Below are 13808 nucleotides of genomic sequence, written 5' to 3'. Positions count from 1 at the left end.
GAGCTCAGGAGAGCCCCTAGTGTGCATCCAGCTCAGCCGGGCACAAGATTCTAACTGAGGTCTGGAGGAGGGTCATAGTGGGAGGAGCCAGTGCACACCAGGTAGTCCTAAAGCTTTCTTTAGTTGTGCCCAGTCTCCTGCGGAGCCGCTATTCCCCATGGTCCTTACGGAGTCCCAGCATCCACTTAGGACGTCAGAGAAATATATATACACACACACGTATATATATATATATATATATATATATATATATATGCAATCAAAGCGGTGGTTAATGGGGAAAAACTTTTGTTTACAGTTGCTGTGTTATATTAAGCTGCAGTATCAATAGAAAAATAATTTAAAATGAATAAACGGTATACTAGACTTATGAGCCAATTAATCGAAGGCAGAAGATCTGTAAATCCTGCAAAAATTGTTTAGTGATTCTTATTGCAAATCTATCAAGGACAGTAGCAATACCTGTATTTTCGGCTTTACTCCAATATAATCGCCATCCCAGGATGGAAAAAGTAGAGATTAATACAAGAAAAATGCTTTATTTAATTAAATAGAACAATTGTTCCATTTAAACTTATTTACATTTTTAATATAGTGATCTGGGAGCCTGAGACGAGGCTTTAAGTGCAGGGGTCGTGTGTGACACAGCTGGATCACGTATGCACAGGAGGACCCCGACTGGCTGGTAAAAAGGTGAGTCTATGCTTACCACTGCCAGGCCAGCATTGCAGAGGAGCTGACCCGGCAACATTGTAATGATACATATTGGGGATAGGAGATATGCTGCAAAAGAGAATATCTATTTTTGACACATACTGTATTGTAGGAGTATACAGGTTGAGTCTCCCTTATCCAAAATGCTTGGGACCAGAGGTACTTTGGATAAGGGATTTTTCCGTATTTTGGAATAAATGCATACCATAGTGAGATATTATGGTGATGGGACCTAATTCTAAGCACAGAATGCATTTATGTTACATATACACCTTATACAAACAGCCTGAAGGTCATTTTAGCCAATATTTTTTATAACTTTGTGCATTAAGCAAAGTGTGTCTACGTTCACACAATTCATTTATGTTTCATATACACCTTATACACACAGCCTGAAGGTCATTTAATACAATATTTTTAATAACTTTGTGTATTAAACAAAGTTTGTGTACATTGAGACATCAAAAAACAAAGGTTTCACTATCTCACTCTCACTCAAAAAAGTCCGTATTTCGGAATATTCCGTATTTCGGAATATATGGATATGGGATACTCAACCTGTATTTACTAAACATTAATTTTGATAGATTTTAATTTTATCTAAATCGATGTTATGTTTCAGCAGCTAATAAATGTGCGTTTTAGCGCCTGAAAAAAACATAGATGTAGATTGATTTAAATACGATTAAAATCTACTAAAGCCGACCTTTAGTAAATATACCCATAGACCCCTAATTAACATACATACAGTCAGGTCTATAAATATTGGAACATCGACACATTTCTCATATTTTGGGCTCTATACACCACCACAATGGAGTTGAAATGAAACAAACAAGATGTGCTTTAACTGCAGACTTTCTGTTTTAAATTGAGAATTGAGGGTATTTACATCCAAATCAGGTGAACGGTGTAGGAATTACAACGGTTTCTATATGTGCCTCCCACTTTTTAAGGGACCAAAAGTACTGGGACAATCGACTCAAAAGCTATTTCATGGACAGGAGTGGGCTGTTCCCTCGTTATTTCATCATCAATTAAGCAGGGAAAAGGTCTGGAGCAGATTCCAGGTGTGACATTTGCATTTGGAATCTGTTGCTGTTGACTCTCAATATGAGATCCAATGAGCTGCCACTATCAGTGAAGCACATAGAGAAACCATTGTAATTCCTACACCGTTCACCTGATTTGGATGTAAATACCTTCAAATTAAAGCGGAAAGTCTGCAGTTAAAGCACATCTTGTTTGTTTCATTTCAAATCCATTGTGGTGGTGTATAGAGCCCAAAATATGAGAATTGGGTCGATGTCCCAATATTTAATAAAATAAGAATTTACTTACCGATAATTCTATTTCTCATAGTCCGTAGTGGATGCTGGGGACTCCGTAAGGACCATGGGGAATAGCGGCTCCGCAGGAGACTGGGCACATCTAAAGAAAGCTTTAGGACTAACTGGTGTGCACTGGCTCCTCCCCCTATGACCCTCCTCCAAGCCTCAGTTAGGATACTGTGCCCGGACGAGCGTACACAATAAGGAAGGATTTTGAATCCCGGGTAAGACTCATACCAGCCACACCAATCACACCGTATAACTTGTGATCTGAACCCAGTTAACAGTATGATAACAGAGGAGCCTCTGAAAAGATGGCTCCCAACAATAATAACCCGATTTTTGTAACAATAACTATGTACAAGTATTGCAGACAATCCGCACTTGGGATGGGCGCCCAGCATCCACTACGGACTATGAGAAATAGAATTATCGGTAAGTAAATTCTTATTTTCTCTAACGTCCTAAGTGGATGCTGGGGACTCCGTAAGGACCATGGGGATTATACCAAAGCTCCCAAACGGGCGGGAGAGTGCGGATGACTCTGCAGCACCGAATGAGAGAACTCCATGTCCTCCTCAGCCAGGGTATCAAATTTGTAGAATTTAGCAAACGTGTTTGCCCCTGACCAAGTAGCTGCTCGGCAAAGTTGTAAAGCCGAGACCCCTCGGGCAGCCGCCCAAGATGAGCCCACTTTCCTTGTGGAACGGGCTTTTACAGATTTTAGCTGTGGCAGGCCTGCCACAGAATGTGCAAGCTGAATTGTACTACAAATCCAACGAGCAATAGTCTGCTTAGAAGCAGGAGCACCCAGCTTGTTGGGTGCATACAGGATAAACAGCGAGTCAGATTTCCTGACTCCAGCCGTCCTGGAAACCTATTTTCAGGACCCTGACAACATCCAGCAACTTGGATTCCTCCAAGTCCCTAGTAGCCGCAGGCACCACAATAGGTTGGTTCAGGTGAAAACGCTGGAACCACCTTAGGGAGAAACTGAGGACGAGTCCTCAATTCCGCCCTGTCCGAATGGAAAATCAGATAAGGGCTTTTACAGGATAAAGCCGCCAATTCTGACACGCGCCTGGCCCAGGCCAGGGTCAACAGCATGACCACTTTCCATGTGAGATATTTTAACTCCACAGAATTAAGTGGTTCAAACCAATGTGACTTTTGGAACCCAAACTACATTGAGATCCCAAATTGCCACTGGAGGCACAAAAGGAGGCTGTATATGCAGTACCCCTTTTACAAACGTCTAAACTTCAGGGACTGAAGCTAGTTCTTTTTTGGAAGAGAATTGACAGGGCCGAAATCTGAACCTTAATGGACCCCAATTTCAGGCCCATAGACACTCCTGTTTGCAGGAAATGTAGGAATCGACCCAGTTGAATTTCCTCCGTCGGGCCTTACTGGCCTCGCACTACGCAACATATTTTCGCCAATTGCGGTGATAATGTTTTTGCGGTTACATCCTTCCTGGCTTTAGATCAGGATATGGATGACTTCATCCGGAATGCCTTTTTTCCTTCAGGATCCGGTGTTCAACCGGCCTGCCGTCAAACGCAGCCGCGGTAAGTCTTGGAACAGACAGGGTCCTTGCTGGAGCAGGTCCCTTCTTAGAGGTAGAGGCCACGGATCCTCCGTGAGCATCTCTTGAAGTTCCGGTTACCAAGTCCTTCTTGGCCAATCCGGAGCCACGAATATAGTGCTTTCTCCTTTCCATCTTATCAATCTCAGTACCTTGGGTATGAGAGGCAGAGGAGGGAACACATACACTGACTGGTACACCCACGGTGTTACCAGAGCGTCTACAACTATTGCCTGAGGGTCTCTTGACCTGGCGCAATACCTGTCGAGTTTTTTAATCATGTGGACGACTTCTGGGTGAAGTCCCCACTCTCCCGGGTGGAGGTCGTGCTGAGGAAGTCTGCTTCCCAGTTGTCCACTCCCGGAATGAATACTGTTGACAGTGCTATCACATGATTTTCCGCCCAGCGAAGAATCCCTGCAGCTTCTGCCATTGCCCTCCTGCTTCTTGTGCCACCCTGTCTGTTTACGTGGGTGACTGCCATGATGTTGTCCGACTGGATCAACACCGGCTGACCTTGAAGCAGAGGTCTTGCTAAGTTTAGAGCATTGTAAATGGCCCTTAGCTTCAGGATATTTATGTGAAGTGATGTATCCAGGCTTGACCCTAAGCCCTGGATATTCCTTCCCTGTGTGACTGCTCCCCAGCCTCGCAGGCTGGCATCCGTGGTCACCAGGACCCAGTCCTGAATGCCGAATCTGCGGCCCTCTAGAAGATGAGCACTCTGCAACCACCACAGGATGGATACCCTTGTCCTTGGTGACAGGGTTATCCGCTGATGCATCTGAAAATGCGACCCGGACCATTTGTCCAGTAGGTTCCACTGGAAAGTTCTTGCGTGGAATCTAACGAATGGGATTGCTTTGTAGGAAGCCACCATTTTTACCCAGAACCCTTGTGCATTGATGCACTGAGACTTGGTTCGGTTTTAGGAGGTTCCTGACTAGCTCGGATAACTCCCTGGCTTTCTCTTCCGGGAGAAACACCTTTTTTCTGGACTGTGTCCAGGAACATCCCTAGGAAACAGAAGACAAGTCGTCGGAACCAGCTGCGATTTTGGAATATTGAGAATCCAATCGTGCTGCCGCAACACTACCTGAGATAGTGCTACACCGACTTCCAACTGTTCCCTGGATCTTACCCTTATCAGGGAATCGTCCAAGTAAGGGATAACTAAAAAATGTTTCCTTCGAAGGGATATCATTTCGGCCATTACCTTGGTAAAGACCCGGGGTGCCGTGGACCATCCCTACGGCAGCGTCTGAACTGATAGTGACAGTTCTGTACCATAACCTGAGGTACCCTTGGTGAGAAGGGTAAATTTTGACATGAAGGTAAGCATCCTTGATGTCCCGAGACATCATGTAGTCCCCTTCTTCCAGGTTCGCAATCACTGCTCTGAGTGACTCAATCTTGAATTTGAACCTCTGTATGTAAGTGTTCAAAGATTTTAGATTTAGAATCGGTCTCACCGAGCCGTCTGGCTTCGGTACCACAATAGTGTGGAATAATACCCCGTTCCCTGTTGCAGGAGGGGTACCTTGATTATCACCTGCTGGGAATACAGCTTGTGAATGGCTTTCAAAACTGCCTCCCTGTCAGAGGGAGACGTCGGTAAAGCCGACTTTTGGAAACTGCGAGGGGGAGACGTCTCGAATTTCAATATGTACCCTTGAGATATTACCTGAAGGATCCAGGGGTCTACTTGCGAGTGAGCCCACTGCTCACTGAAATTCATTGAGAACGGGCCCCCACCGTGCCTGAGCTTGTAAGGCCCTAGCGTCATACTGAGGGCTTTGCAGAGGCGGGAAAGGGTTTCTGTTCCTGGGAACTGGGTAATCTCTTCAGCCTTTTTCCTCTCCCTCTGTCACGAGCAGAAAAGAGGAACCTTTTGTCCGCTTGCCAACAAAGGACTGCGCCTGATAATACGGCGTCTTATTTTGAGAGGCGACCTGGGGTACAAACGTGGATTTCCCAGTTGTTGCCGTGGCCACCAGGTCTAAAAGACCGACCCCAAATGTCCCCTTTCAAAGGCAATACTTCCAAATGCCGTTTGGAATCCGCATCACCTGACCATTTTACTGGTAGAATTGGACAACGCACTTATACTTGATGCCAGTCGGCAAATATTCCGCTGTGCATCATGCATATATAGAAATGCATCTTTTAAATGCTCTATAGGCAATAATATACTATCCTTATCTAGGATATCAATATTTCCAGTCAGGGAATCCGACCATGCCAACCCAGCACTGCACCTCCAGGCTGAGGCGATTGCTGGTCGCAGTATAACACCAGTATGTGTGTGAATACATTTTTGGATACCCTCCTGCTTTTTATCAGCAGGATCCTTAAGGGCGGCCATCTCATGAGAGGGTAGAGCCCTTGTTCTTACAAGCGTGTGAGCGCCTTATCCCCCCTAGGGGGTGTTTCCCAACGCACCCTAACCTCTGGCGGGAAAGGGTATACAGCCAATACTTTTTAAGAAATTATCAATTGTTATCGGGGGGAAACCCACGCATCATCACACACCTCATTTTATTTCTCAGATTCAGGAAAACTACAGGTAGTTTTTCCCTCACCGAACATAATACCCCTTTTTGGTGGTACTCGTATTATCAGACATGTATAAAACATTTTCCATTGTCTCAATCATGTAACGTGTGGCCCTACTGGAAATCACGGTTGTCTCTTCACCGTCGACACAGGAGTCAGTATCCGTGTCGGCGTCTGTATCTGCCATCTGAGGTAACGGGCGCTTTAGAGCCCCTGACGGCCTATGAGACGTCTGGACAGGCACAAGCTGAGTAGCCGGCTGTCTCATGTCAACCACTGTTTTTTTATACAGAGCTGACACTGTCACGTAATTTTCAACAGTACATCCACTCAGGTGTCGACCCCCTAGGTGGTGACATCACTGTTACAGACACTCTGCTCCGTCTCCACATCATTTTTCTCCTCATACATGTCGACACAAACGTACCGACACACAGCACACACACAGGGAATGCTCTGATAGAGGACAGGACCCCACTAGCCCTTTGGGGAGACAGAGGGAGAGTATGCCAGCACACACAAGAGCGCTATATATATATACAGGGATAACCTTATATAAGTGTTTTTCCCCTTATAGCTGCTGTATGTTTTAATACTGCGCCTAATTAGTGCCCCCCTCTCTTTTTTTAACCCTTTCTGTAGTGTAGTGACTGCAGGGAAGAGACCGGGAGCTTCCCTCCAACTGAGCTGTGAGGGAAAATGGCGCCAGTGTGCTGAGGAGATAGGCTCCGCCCCCTTTTCGGCGGCCTTATCACCCGTTTTTCTGTATATTCTGGCAGGGGTTAAATGCATCCATATAGCCCAGGAGCTATATGTGATGCATTTTTTGCCATGTAAGGTATTTTTATCCTGTTTTATTGCGTCTCAGGGCGCCCCCCCCAGCGCCCTGCACCCTCAGTGACCGGAGTATGAAGTGTGCTGAGAGCAATGGCGCACAGCTGCAGTGCTGTGCGCTACCTTATTGAAGACAGGAACGTCTTCTGCCGCCGATTTTTCCGGACCTCTTCGCTCTTCTGGCTCTGTAAGGGGGCCGGCGGCGCGGCTCCGGGACCCATCCAGGCTGGGCCTGTGATCGTCCCTCTGGAGCTAATGTCCAGTAGCCAAGAAGCCCAATCCACTCTGCACTCAGGTGAGTTCGCTTCTTCTCCCCTTAGTCCCTCGATGCAGTGAGCCTGTTGCCAGCAGGTCTCACTGAAAATAATAAACCTAAACTAAAACTTTCACTAAGAAGCTCAGGAGAGCCCCTAGTGTGCACCCTTCTCGTCGGGCACAGAAATCTAACTGAGGCTTGGAGGAGGGTCATAGGGGGAGGAGCCAGTGCACACCAGTTAGTCCTAAAGCTTTCTTTAGATGTGCCCAGTCTCCTGCGGAGCCGCTATTCCCCATGGTCCTTACGGAGTCCCCAGCATCCACTTAGGATGTTAGAGAAATAAATAATAAAATGTGTTCTGATCTTCATCTAAGTCACAACAATAGACAAACACAGTCTGCTGAAACTAATACCACACAATTATATGTTCTCATGTTTTTATTGAACACACCATGTAAAGATTCACAGTGCAGGGTGCACAAAGTATGTGAACCCCTAGGCTATTGACTTCTCCAAGAGCTAATCTGAGTCAGGAGTCAGCCAACCTGGAGTCCAATCAATGAGACGAGATTGAAGGTGTTGGTTAAAGCTGCCCTGCCCTATAAAAAACACACACCAGTTTTGAGTTTGCAATTCTCAAGAAGCATTTCCTAATGTGAACCATGCCTCACAAAAAAAGAGCTCTTAGAAGACCTACAATTAAGAATTGTTGACTTGTATAAAACTGGAAAGGGTTACAAAAGTATCTCTAAAAGCCTTGATGTTCATCAGTCCACCGTAAGACAAATTGTCTAGAAATGGAGAAAGTTCAGAACTGTTGCTACTCTCCCTAGAAGTGGGCATCCTGTAAAGATGACTGCAAGAGCACAGCGCAGAATGCTCAATGAGGTGAAGAAGAATCCTAGAGTGTCAGCTAAAGACTTACAGAAATCTCTGGCACATGCTAACATCTCTGTTGACGAATCTACCATACGTAAAACACTGAACAAGAATGGAGTTCATGGGAGGATACCACGGAGGAAGCCACTGCTCTCCAAAAAAAAACATTGCTGCACGTTTGAAGTTTGCAAAAGAGCACCTGAATGTTCCACAGCACACCAACATCAAAACCTCATCCCAACTGTGAAGTATGGTGGAGGGTGCATCATGGTTTGGGGCTGCTTTGTTGCCTCAGGGCCTGGACAGATTGCTATCATCGACAGAAAAATGAATTCCCAAGTTTATTAAGACATTTTGCTGGAGAACTTAAGGGCATCTGTCCACCAATTGAAGTTCAACAGAAGATGGGTGATGCAACAGGACAACGACCCAAAGGATAGAAGTAGATCAACAACAGAATGGCTTCAACAGAAGAAAATACGCCCTCTGGAGTGGCCCAGTCAGAATCCTGACTTCAACCCAATTGAGATGCTGTGGCATGACCTCAAGAGAGCGATTCACACCAGACAACCCAAGAATATTGCTGAACTGAAACAGTTTTATAAAGAGGAATGGTCCAAAATTCCCCCTGACCATTGTGCAGGTCTGATATGCAACTATAGGAAACGTTTGGTTGAGGTTATTGCTGCCAAAGGAGGGTCAACCAGTTATTAAATCCAAGGCTTTACATACTTTGTCCACCCTGCACTGTGAATGTTTACATGGTGTGTTCAATAAAAGCTTGAGAACATATAATTGTTTGTGTGGTATTAGTTTCAGCAGACTGTGTTTGTCTATTGTTGTGACTTAGATGAAGATCAGAACACATTTTATGACCAATTTATGCACAAATCCAGGAAATTCCAAAGGGTTCACATACTTTTTCTTGCAACTGTACACTCCTGTACCTTCTTACTCATGATGCTACTAAAATGACTTCAGAAGAAAGTTCAGGTTATTGTTGTATCTCCAGGGACTGCAATGACTGGCATTAGGAAGGGTAGCAGGAGTAGGCTAAGGGCCAGGAGGAGACAAATTTGTCTCTGCTAACCCTAGAAAACTTATCTCCTCCCCACATAGACGGCATGGCTGTGCAAGTGCATATACCTTTACAGCAGACCATATGTGCTCAGATTTTGTTCATACATTCTCTAGACATAGCTAAGAACCCAACTTGTCCTTGTGCAAATTACCATCTAATACGGAAAGGCTGAACAATAAAAAATAGTTTAATTTAGGGTGGTGCCAAACGGGTGTGGTATGGAAGGTCGACAGTAAATAGGTCGACCATTATAGGTTGACAGGGTCTCTAGGTCGACAAGGTCTGTAGGTCGACAGGTCAAAAGGTCGACATGAGTTTTTTATGTTTTTTTGGTGTCGTTTTCTCCGTATAGTGACCGGGAACCCCAAATAGTGCACTGCTTCGCTCGCCATGCTTCGGGCAAGGTGCTTCGTTCCACAACTACTGCTGCACTCGGCACAGGTTACTATTACCAATATAGTCCGTGTTGATCATTAAGTATGAAAAAGTTCAAAAAAAAGATAAAAATTGCGAAAAATTCATGTCGACCTTTTGACCTGATGACCTAGAGACCCTGTCGACCGAGTTACTATCGACCAATAGTGGTCGACCTATTACTGTCGACCTAGTTACTGTCAACCTAGAGACCGAATCCTGTGCCAAACATGCATGCTCAGGGATGTAGGTTAGGGAGGTTAGGGGTGTGCAAGTGGTGCCACAGCCCAAGGTACCCGCATTTGGCTTGCAGGATGCCTACAGAACCCTGCGGCCAGTATAGCTACCACGAGCTTCCCACACCTGCAGCCTGTAGGGCCACTTGGTATGTCCTTAGACCATTTTTACCATACCAGGATTGTACAGCTGGCATTCTGCTGTCAATGGACTGTAGTTACAGTTGTTAAAAGTAACCATCAGCTTCACGTATGTATTCCTTTTTTTTCCTTTTTGCATCACAGCATACAAATGTACTGTACGTAAGGGAAAGGCCTGCTTTATAATTCTTCTGACTGCTGATTAGATATGCACAGTGCACCGTCACCTCTAGGCAATGCACACATTTTATTTGCACCTGATTGGTGCCCACGTACACAAGACCTTGATTATGTACTTGACAGAGGCAGCTGGAATAACACGATTTCCTATGGGACACGATTTGCTATCATGTAGTATTTTCAGAAAAAGGCTTGAGTGCTTGTGTGGCAGCTATTTAAACAGGTTTTACATCCACTGTATGTAGATCATTGCCAGCCCTTTCCCACAATGCCTTATAAAATGCAATTATTAAAGTGTCTGTGTAAAACTACATAAAACCGTCTGGTTTCAACTTTCTACCCCTACTTTATATGTGCCTGCACTATATGTACATGAACTAGGTGAGGTGAACTGTGGTTGCCAGCAAGCACGGGACCTCATTCAGTAAGGATTGTAGCTTCTGTTAAAAAGCATTTGATGCAATCAAATAGTTGCCGCCCAGAAATAGAGAAAAAACGCCCATTGCATAAAAATTGTGAATGCATCGCAATGTGTGTTCTGATTGCAAAACCATACGCAATTACCAGAACATCTAAGATTTTTCCCATCTGCGCCAGGCAAGGTCGTCCACAATTTTAGCGACGCAGGAGGCTGGGAGTGGTTATTGCTGACATCAGAGGCCCTCATTAAAAATGCCTGGGCATGCCTGCGTTTTTTTCAGACACACCCAGAAAATGTCAGGTTTCCGCCCAGAAACGCCGGCTTCCTGTCAGTCAAACAGCTGCTGCATTGCAATTACGATATGTACGCAATTTCTGTTGCTATTTCCCCTTGCACGTGCACAATGCGAACGCTGCGCATGCGCAGTTGTTCGATAATCGCCCGAACTGCAACTCTCAAATTTTGCAATCTAACCTGAATAAGGCCCACAATCCACAGGAAAACAGAAGAGACATATATCTGATGTTTCAAACTACCTGGATACAACATTATTAATGATGTTTTATATATATATATATATATATATATAATTCCAGTATGACCGGCACTCCAAATACCTTAATTAAATACCTGGGTGCCCTCCCTCGGTCCAAACAGAGCAGATACACAGAGCAAGTTCAGGCGGCACTCCACGGATTTTCAACACTTAGCCTGTGTAGCTGTCTTTTTTGGTGTTGAAAATCCGTGGAGTGCCGCCTGAACTTGCTCTGTATATATATATATATATATATATATATATATATAAAAACATCATTGTCCGTGTCCTCATACACTTGACGCTTCGCCTGGCATAACTGAGACACTCCGAGAAGAGTTGCATACCGTACTTTAAATAAAATTTGTGTCTTATACGCAGTGCACATGCAGGGAAAGCCACTCATAGGGGGAGATTCAAATGTTTGAAAAGTCAGTTGGGAGTCTGTTTTTCCCCATCTAATAGACAGGAAAAAATAGACACCCAACCGACTTTTCAAACATTTGAATCTCCCCCATAGTGTACAGGAGACGCTGGTCTGTGTAATTAACTTCATACAGGAACAAAGTTGCAGATCAAGCACAATGAAATTTGGTGTGAGAAAAAAACGCGGCTGATTGCATTGGAGCCCTTTTTACACAAATTCAGACTCGGTCGCACACATGTGTACAAATGTCCCCATCAAACTGATCAGTGATATATAGCAATGCAGTTTTGTTGCTCCCTGGTGTTTTATTTATGGGAATAATGAAGCATGGTGCAAGCAAGGTACCTAGGACCTGGCGTGCCAAGATGGAAGGAAGCCGCAGTGTGTAAGGATGCATCTGTGTGTATATGTATGTACAGATGTAGCCACGCTCATCGTGGCTACATCTAGATGCAAGTGCGCCTCGTTAGTCGCGACCGCATGCACATCCGGTGAGCGCAAGCGTATTAGTCACGCCAACGCCAGGCACATTAAAAATGTATTGAGCGGCAACTGCCTCATCTAGTAGTGGCTGAGCCTGAGTGCGACTAGATGCGCCGGCGTGCACGTATTTCAACGGCGAAGACACGATGAGTATACACACATACACACATTTGTATACAAACATACACACAGATATATATATATATATATATATATATATATATATATATATATATATAAAACTTGCAGAGAGCTGGCACTCTGATTTTTCGTCTTGAAAGAGGGACCCGGTGCCTTCAATAATCTACATACAGTCCACCGGTGTTAGCGGCACTCTGGGGTCTAGTACAAACCAATTAAGACAGGCGACTCACGCCTGCTGCATGGTGTGATTCGCCTGTCTTCATTTGATTTGTACAAGACCCCAGAGTGCCGCTAACACCCACGGACAATATATATACATATATATTACACCGAGAGCCCAGCCCAAGTTCATTCACCTCTACATATCAGAACATAAATCTATCTATCGATCGATCGATCGATCGAGATAGATACAACCGAAAACAAAGTTTAAACTTTTATGAGACAAGTAGGAAAAGATAACGAGCAGTTTACAAGAAGTGCAGTAGGACATGGTGCTGTAAGACGCAGATTTACCTTCAGGGGTCTTGGAGTCACTGCAGACCTCATTGTAAATGGTACAGCTTGTTTGGGACAGGGGGACTCTCCGTCTTATTTAGCCATCAGACATCCCATCTCACATGTACAGAGATTACTTGTACAGATTAGCGCAGCCGCTGCTGTGAGTGAGACTGTGCTGCTAAATTACTGATTTACAGAGTCAGGAAAACTTTGGTAACCAAGTAAGTTGCTACGGGACAGACCGCAAGGTGTGTTTGTGTGGTTTCCCTGGCCGGCAATTAAGGCTGTCAGTCTCAGCGTCTGCTGTAATCCTTTCACTAAATAAAAAGAGTTTATTTTTGCTAGGTAAAGCTAGGAGGTGGATGGAGGTGGTAAGATCAGACCTCAGCCCCCAAGCAGTGTTTACACGGAGCCCTCTCTGGAGGCTGTTTGCAGGGAAGTAAAACTTGCAGCAGTGAAGACTGCCGGTAACCATGGTAACCGTGCTGCTTGTGTACGGACATGGCGGCCTCCCTTACAGACACAGCTATTCCCATAGCATGAAAGGCACGGCATTGTGTCTGGATGGCCTGTTGTCTGGCGGGGGATAACTCAGCTAGTCTTGTTTTAGCGATTTGCAGAAGTTTAGGATGTCATAGGTCAGTCAGTCATTATTGCTGCAGACCTTTATCCACTGCAGAGCTTCTCACCAATGAAAGGCATGAGAAGGATGAGCTCCTGTGTCTGTATTGTGTCAGATAATAGTTTGAATTGAAAACATACAGTACACAAAAAAAAATCATCTGCCATAAATATTTATAATTCTACAGAAAATGTGCTTCTGCTGTGAGCTTTTATTTTCACAAATAAAAAAAGTTTAGATTTTTTTTGTTTTTAGGTGTCATTTTTTTTTTTTAATCTGAATAATAAAGCATTTCCTTTTTTTGTTCTGTTTACTACATCTGCTATAGCCATTCAGAGGTGGTGATAGGATAATGTACTGCCGCAGTCCATGATAAATATTCTGTAACCAGTGGCAACTCCTACCTATGCAGTTACTGAGGGCAGTTACTAATTACAACATGAAGCCATTGCTCTCATTTTATGT

The 13808-nt window shown here is 44.6% G+C and overlaps 1 protein-coding gene across 1 annotated transcript in view; it reads right to left on the bottom strand.

Moving 5' to 3' along the window:
* Positions 1-13226, bottom strand: part of DNAH3 (dynein axonemal heavy chain 3) — a 952415-nt gene extending 939189 nt beyond the window's left edge. The window contains exon 1 of the mRNA XM_063934423.1: positions 12737-13226. Within this exon, the coding sequence (XP_063790493.1) occupies positions 12737-12769 (33 nt within the window). The 5' untranslated portion in view covers positions 12770-13226. The remainder of the gene's footprint in view (positions 1-12736) is intronic.
* Positions 13227-13808: the final 582 nt, after the last annotated feature.

Source organism: Pseudophryne corroboree, chromosome 7 (genome assembly GCF_028390025.1).
Source record: "Pseudophryne corroboree isolate aPseCor3 chromosome 7, aPseCor3.hap2, whole genome shotgun sequence".
Taxonomy (NCBI): Eukaryota; Metazoa; Chordata; class Amphibia; order Anura; family Myobatrachidae; genus Pseudophryne; species Pseudophryne corroboree.
The sequence above is the reverse complement of the archived record's forward strand: the minus strand, read 5'-3'. Positions and strand labels throughout refer to the sequence as shown.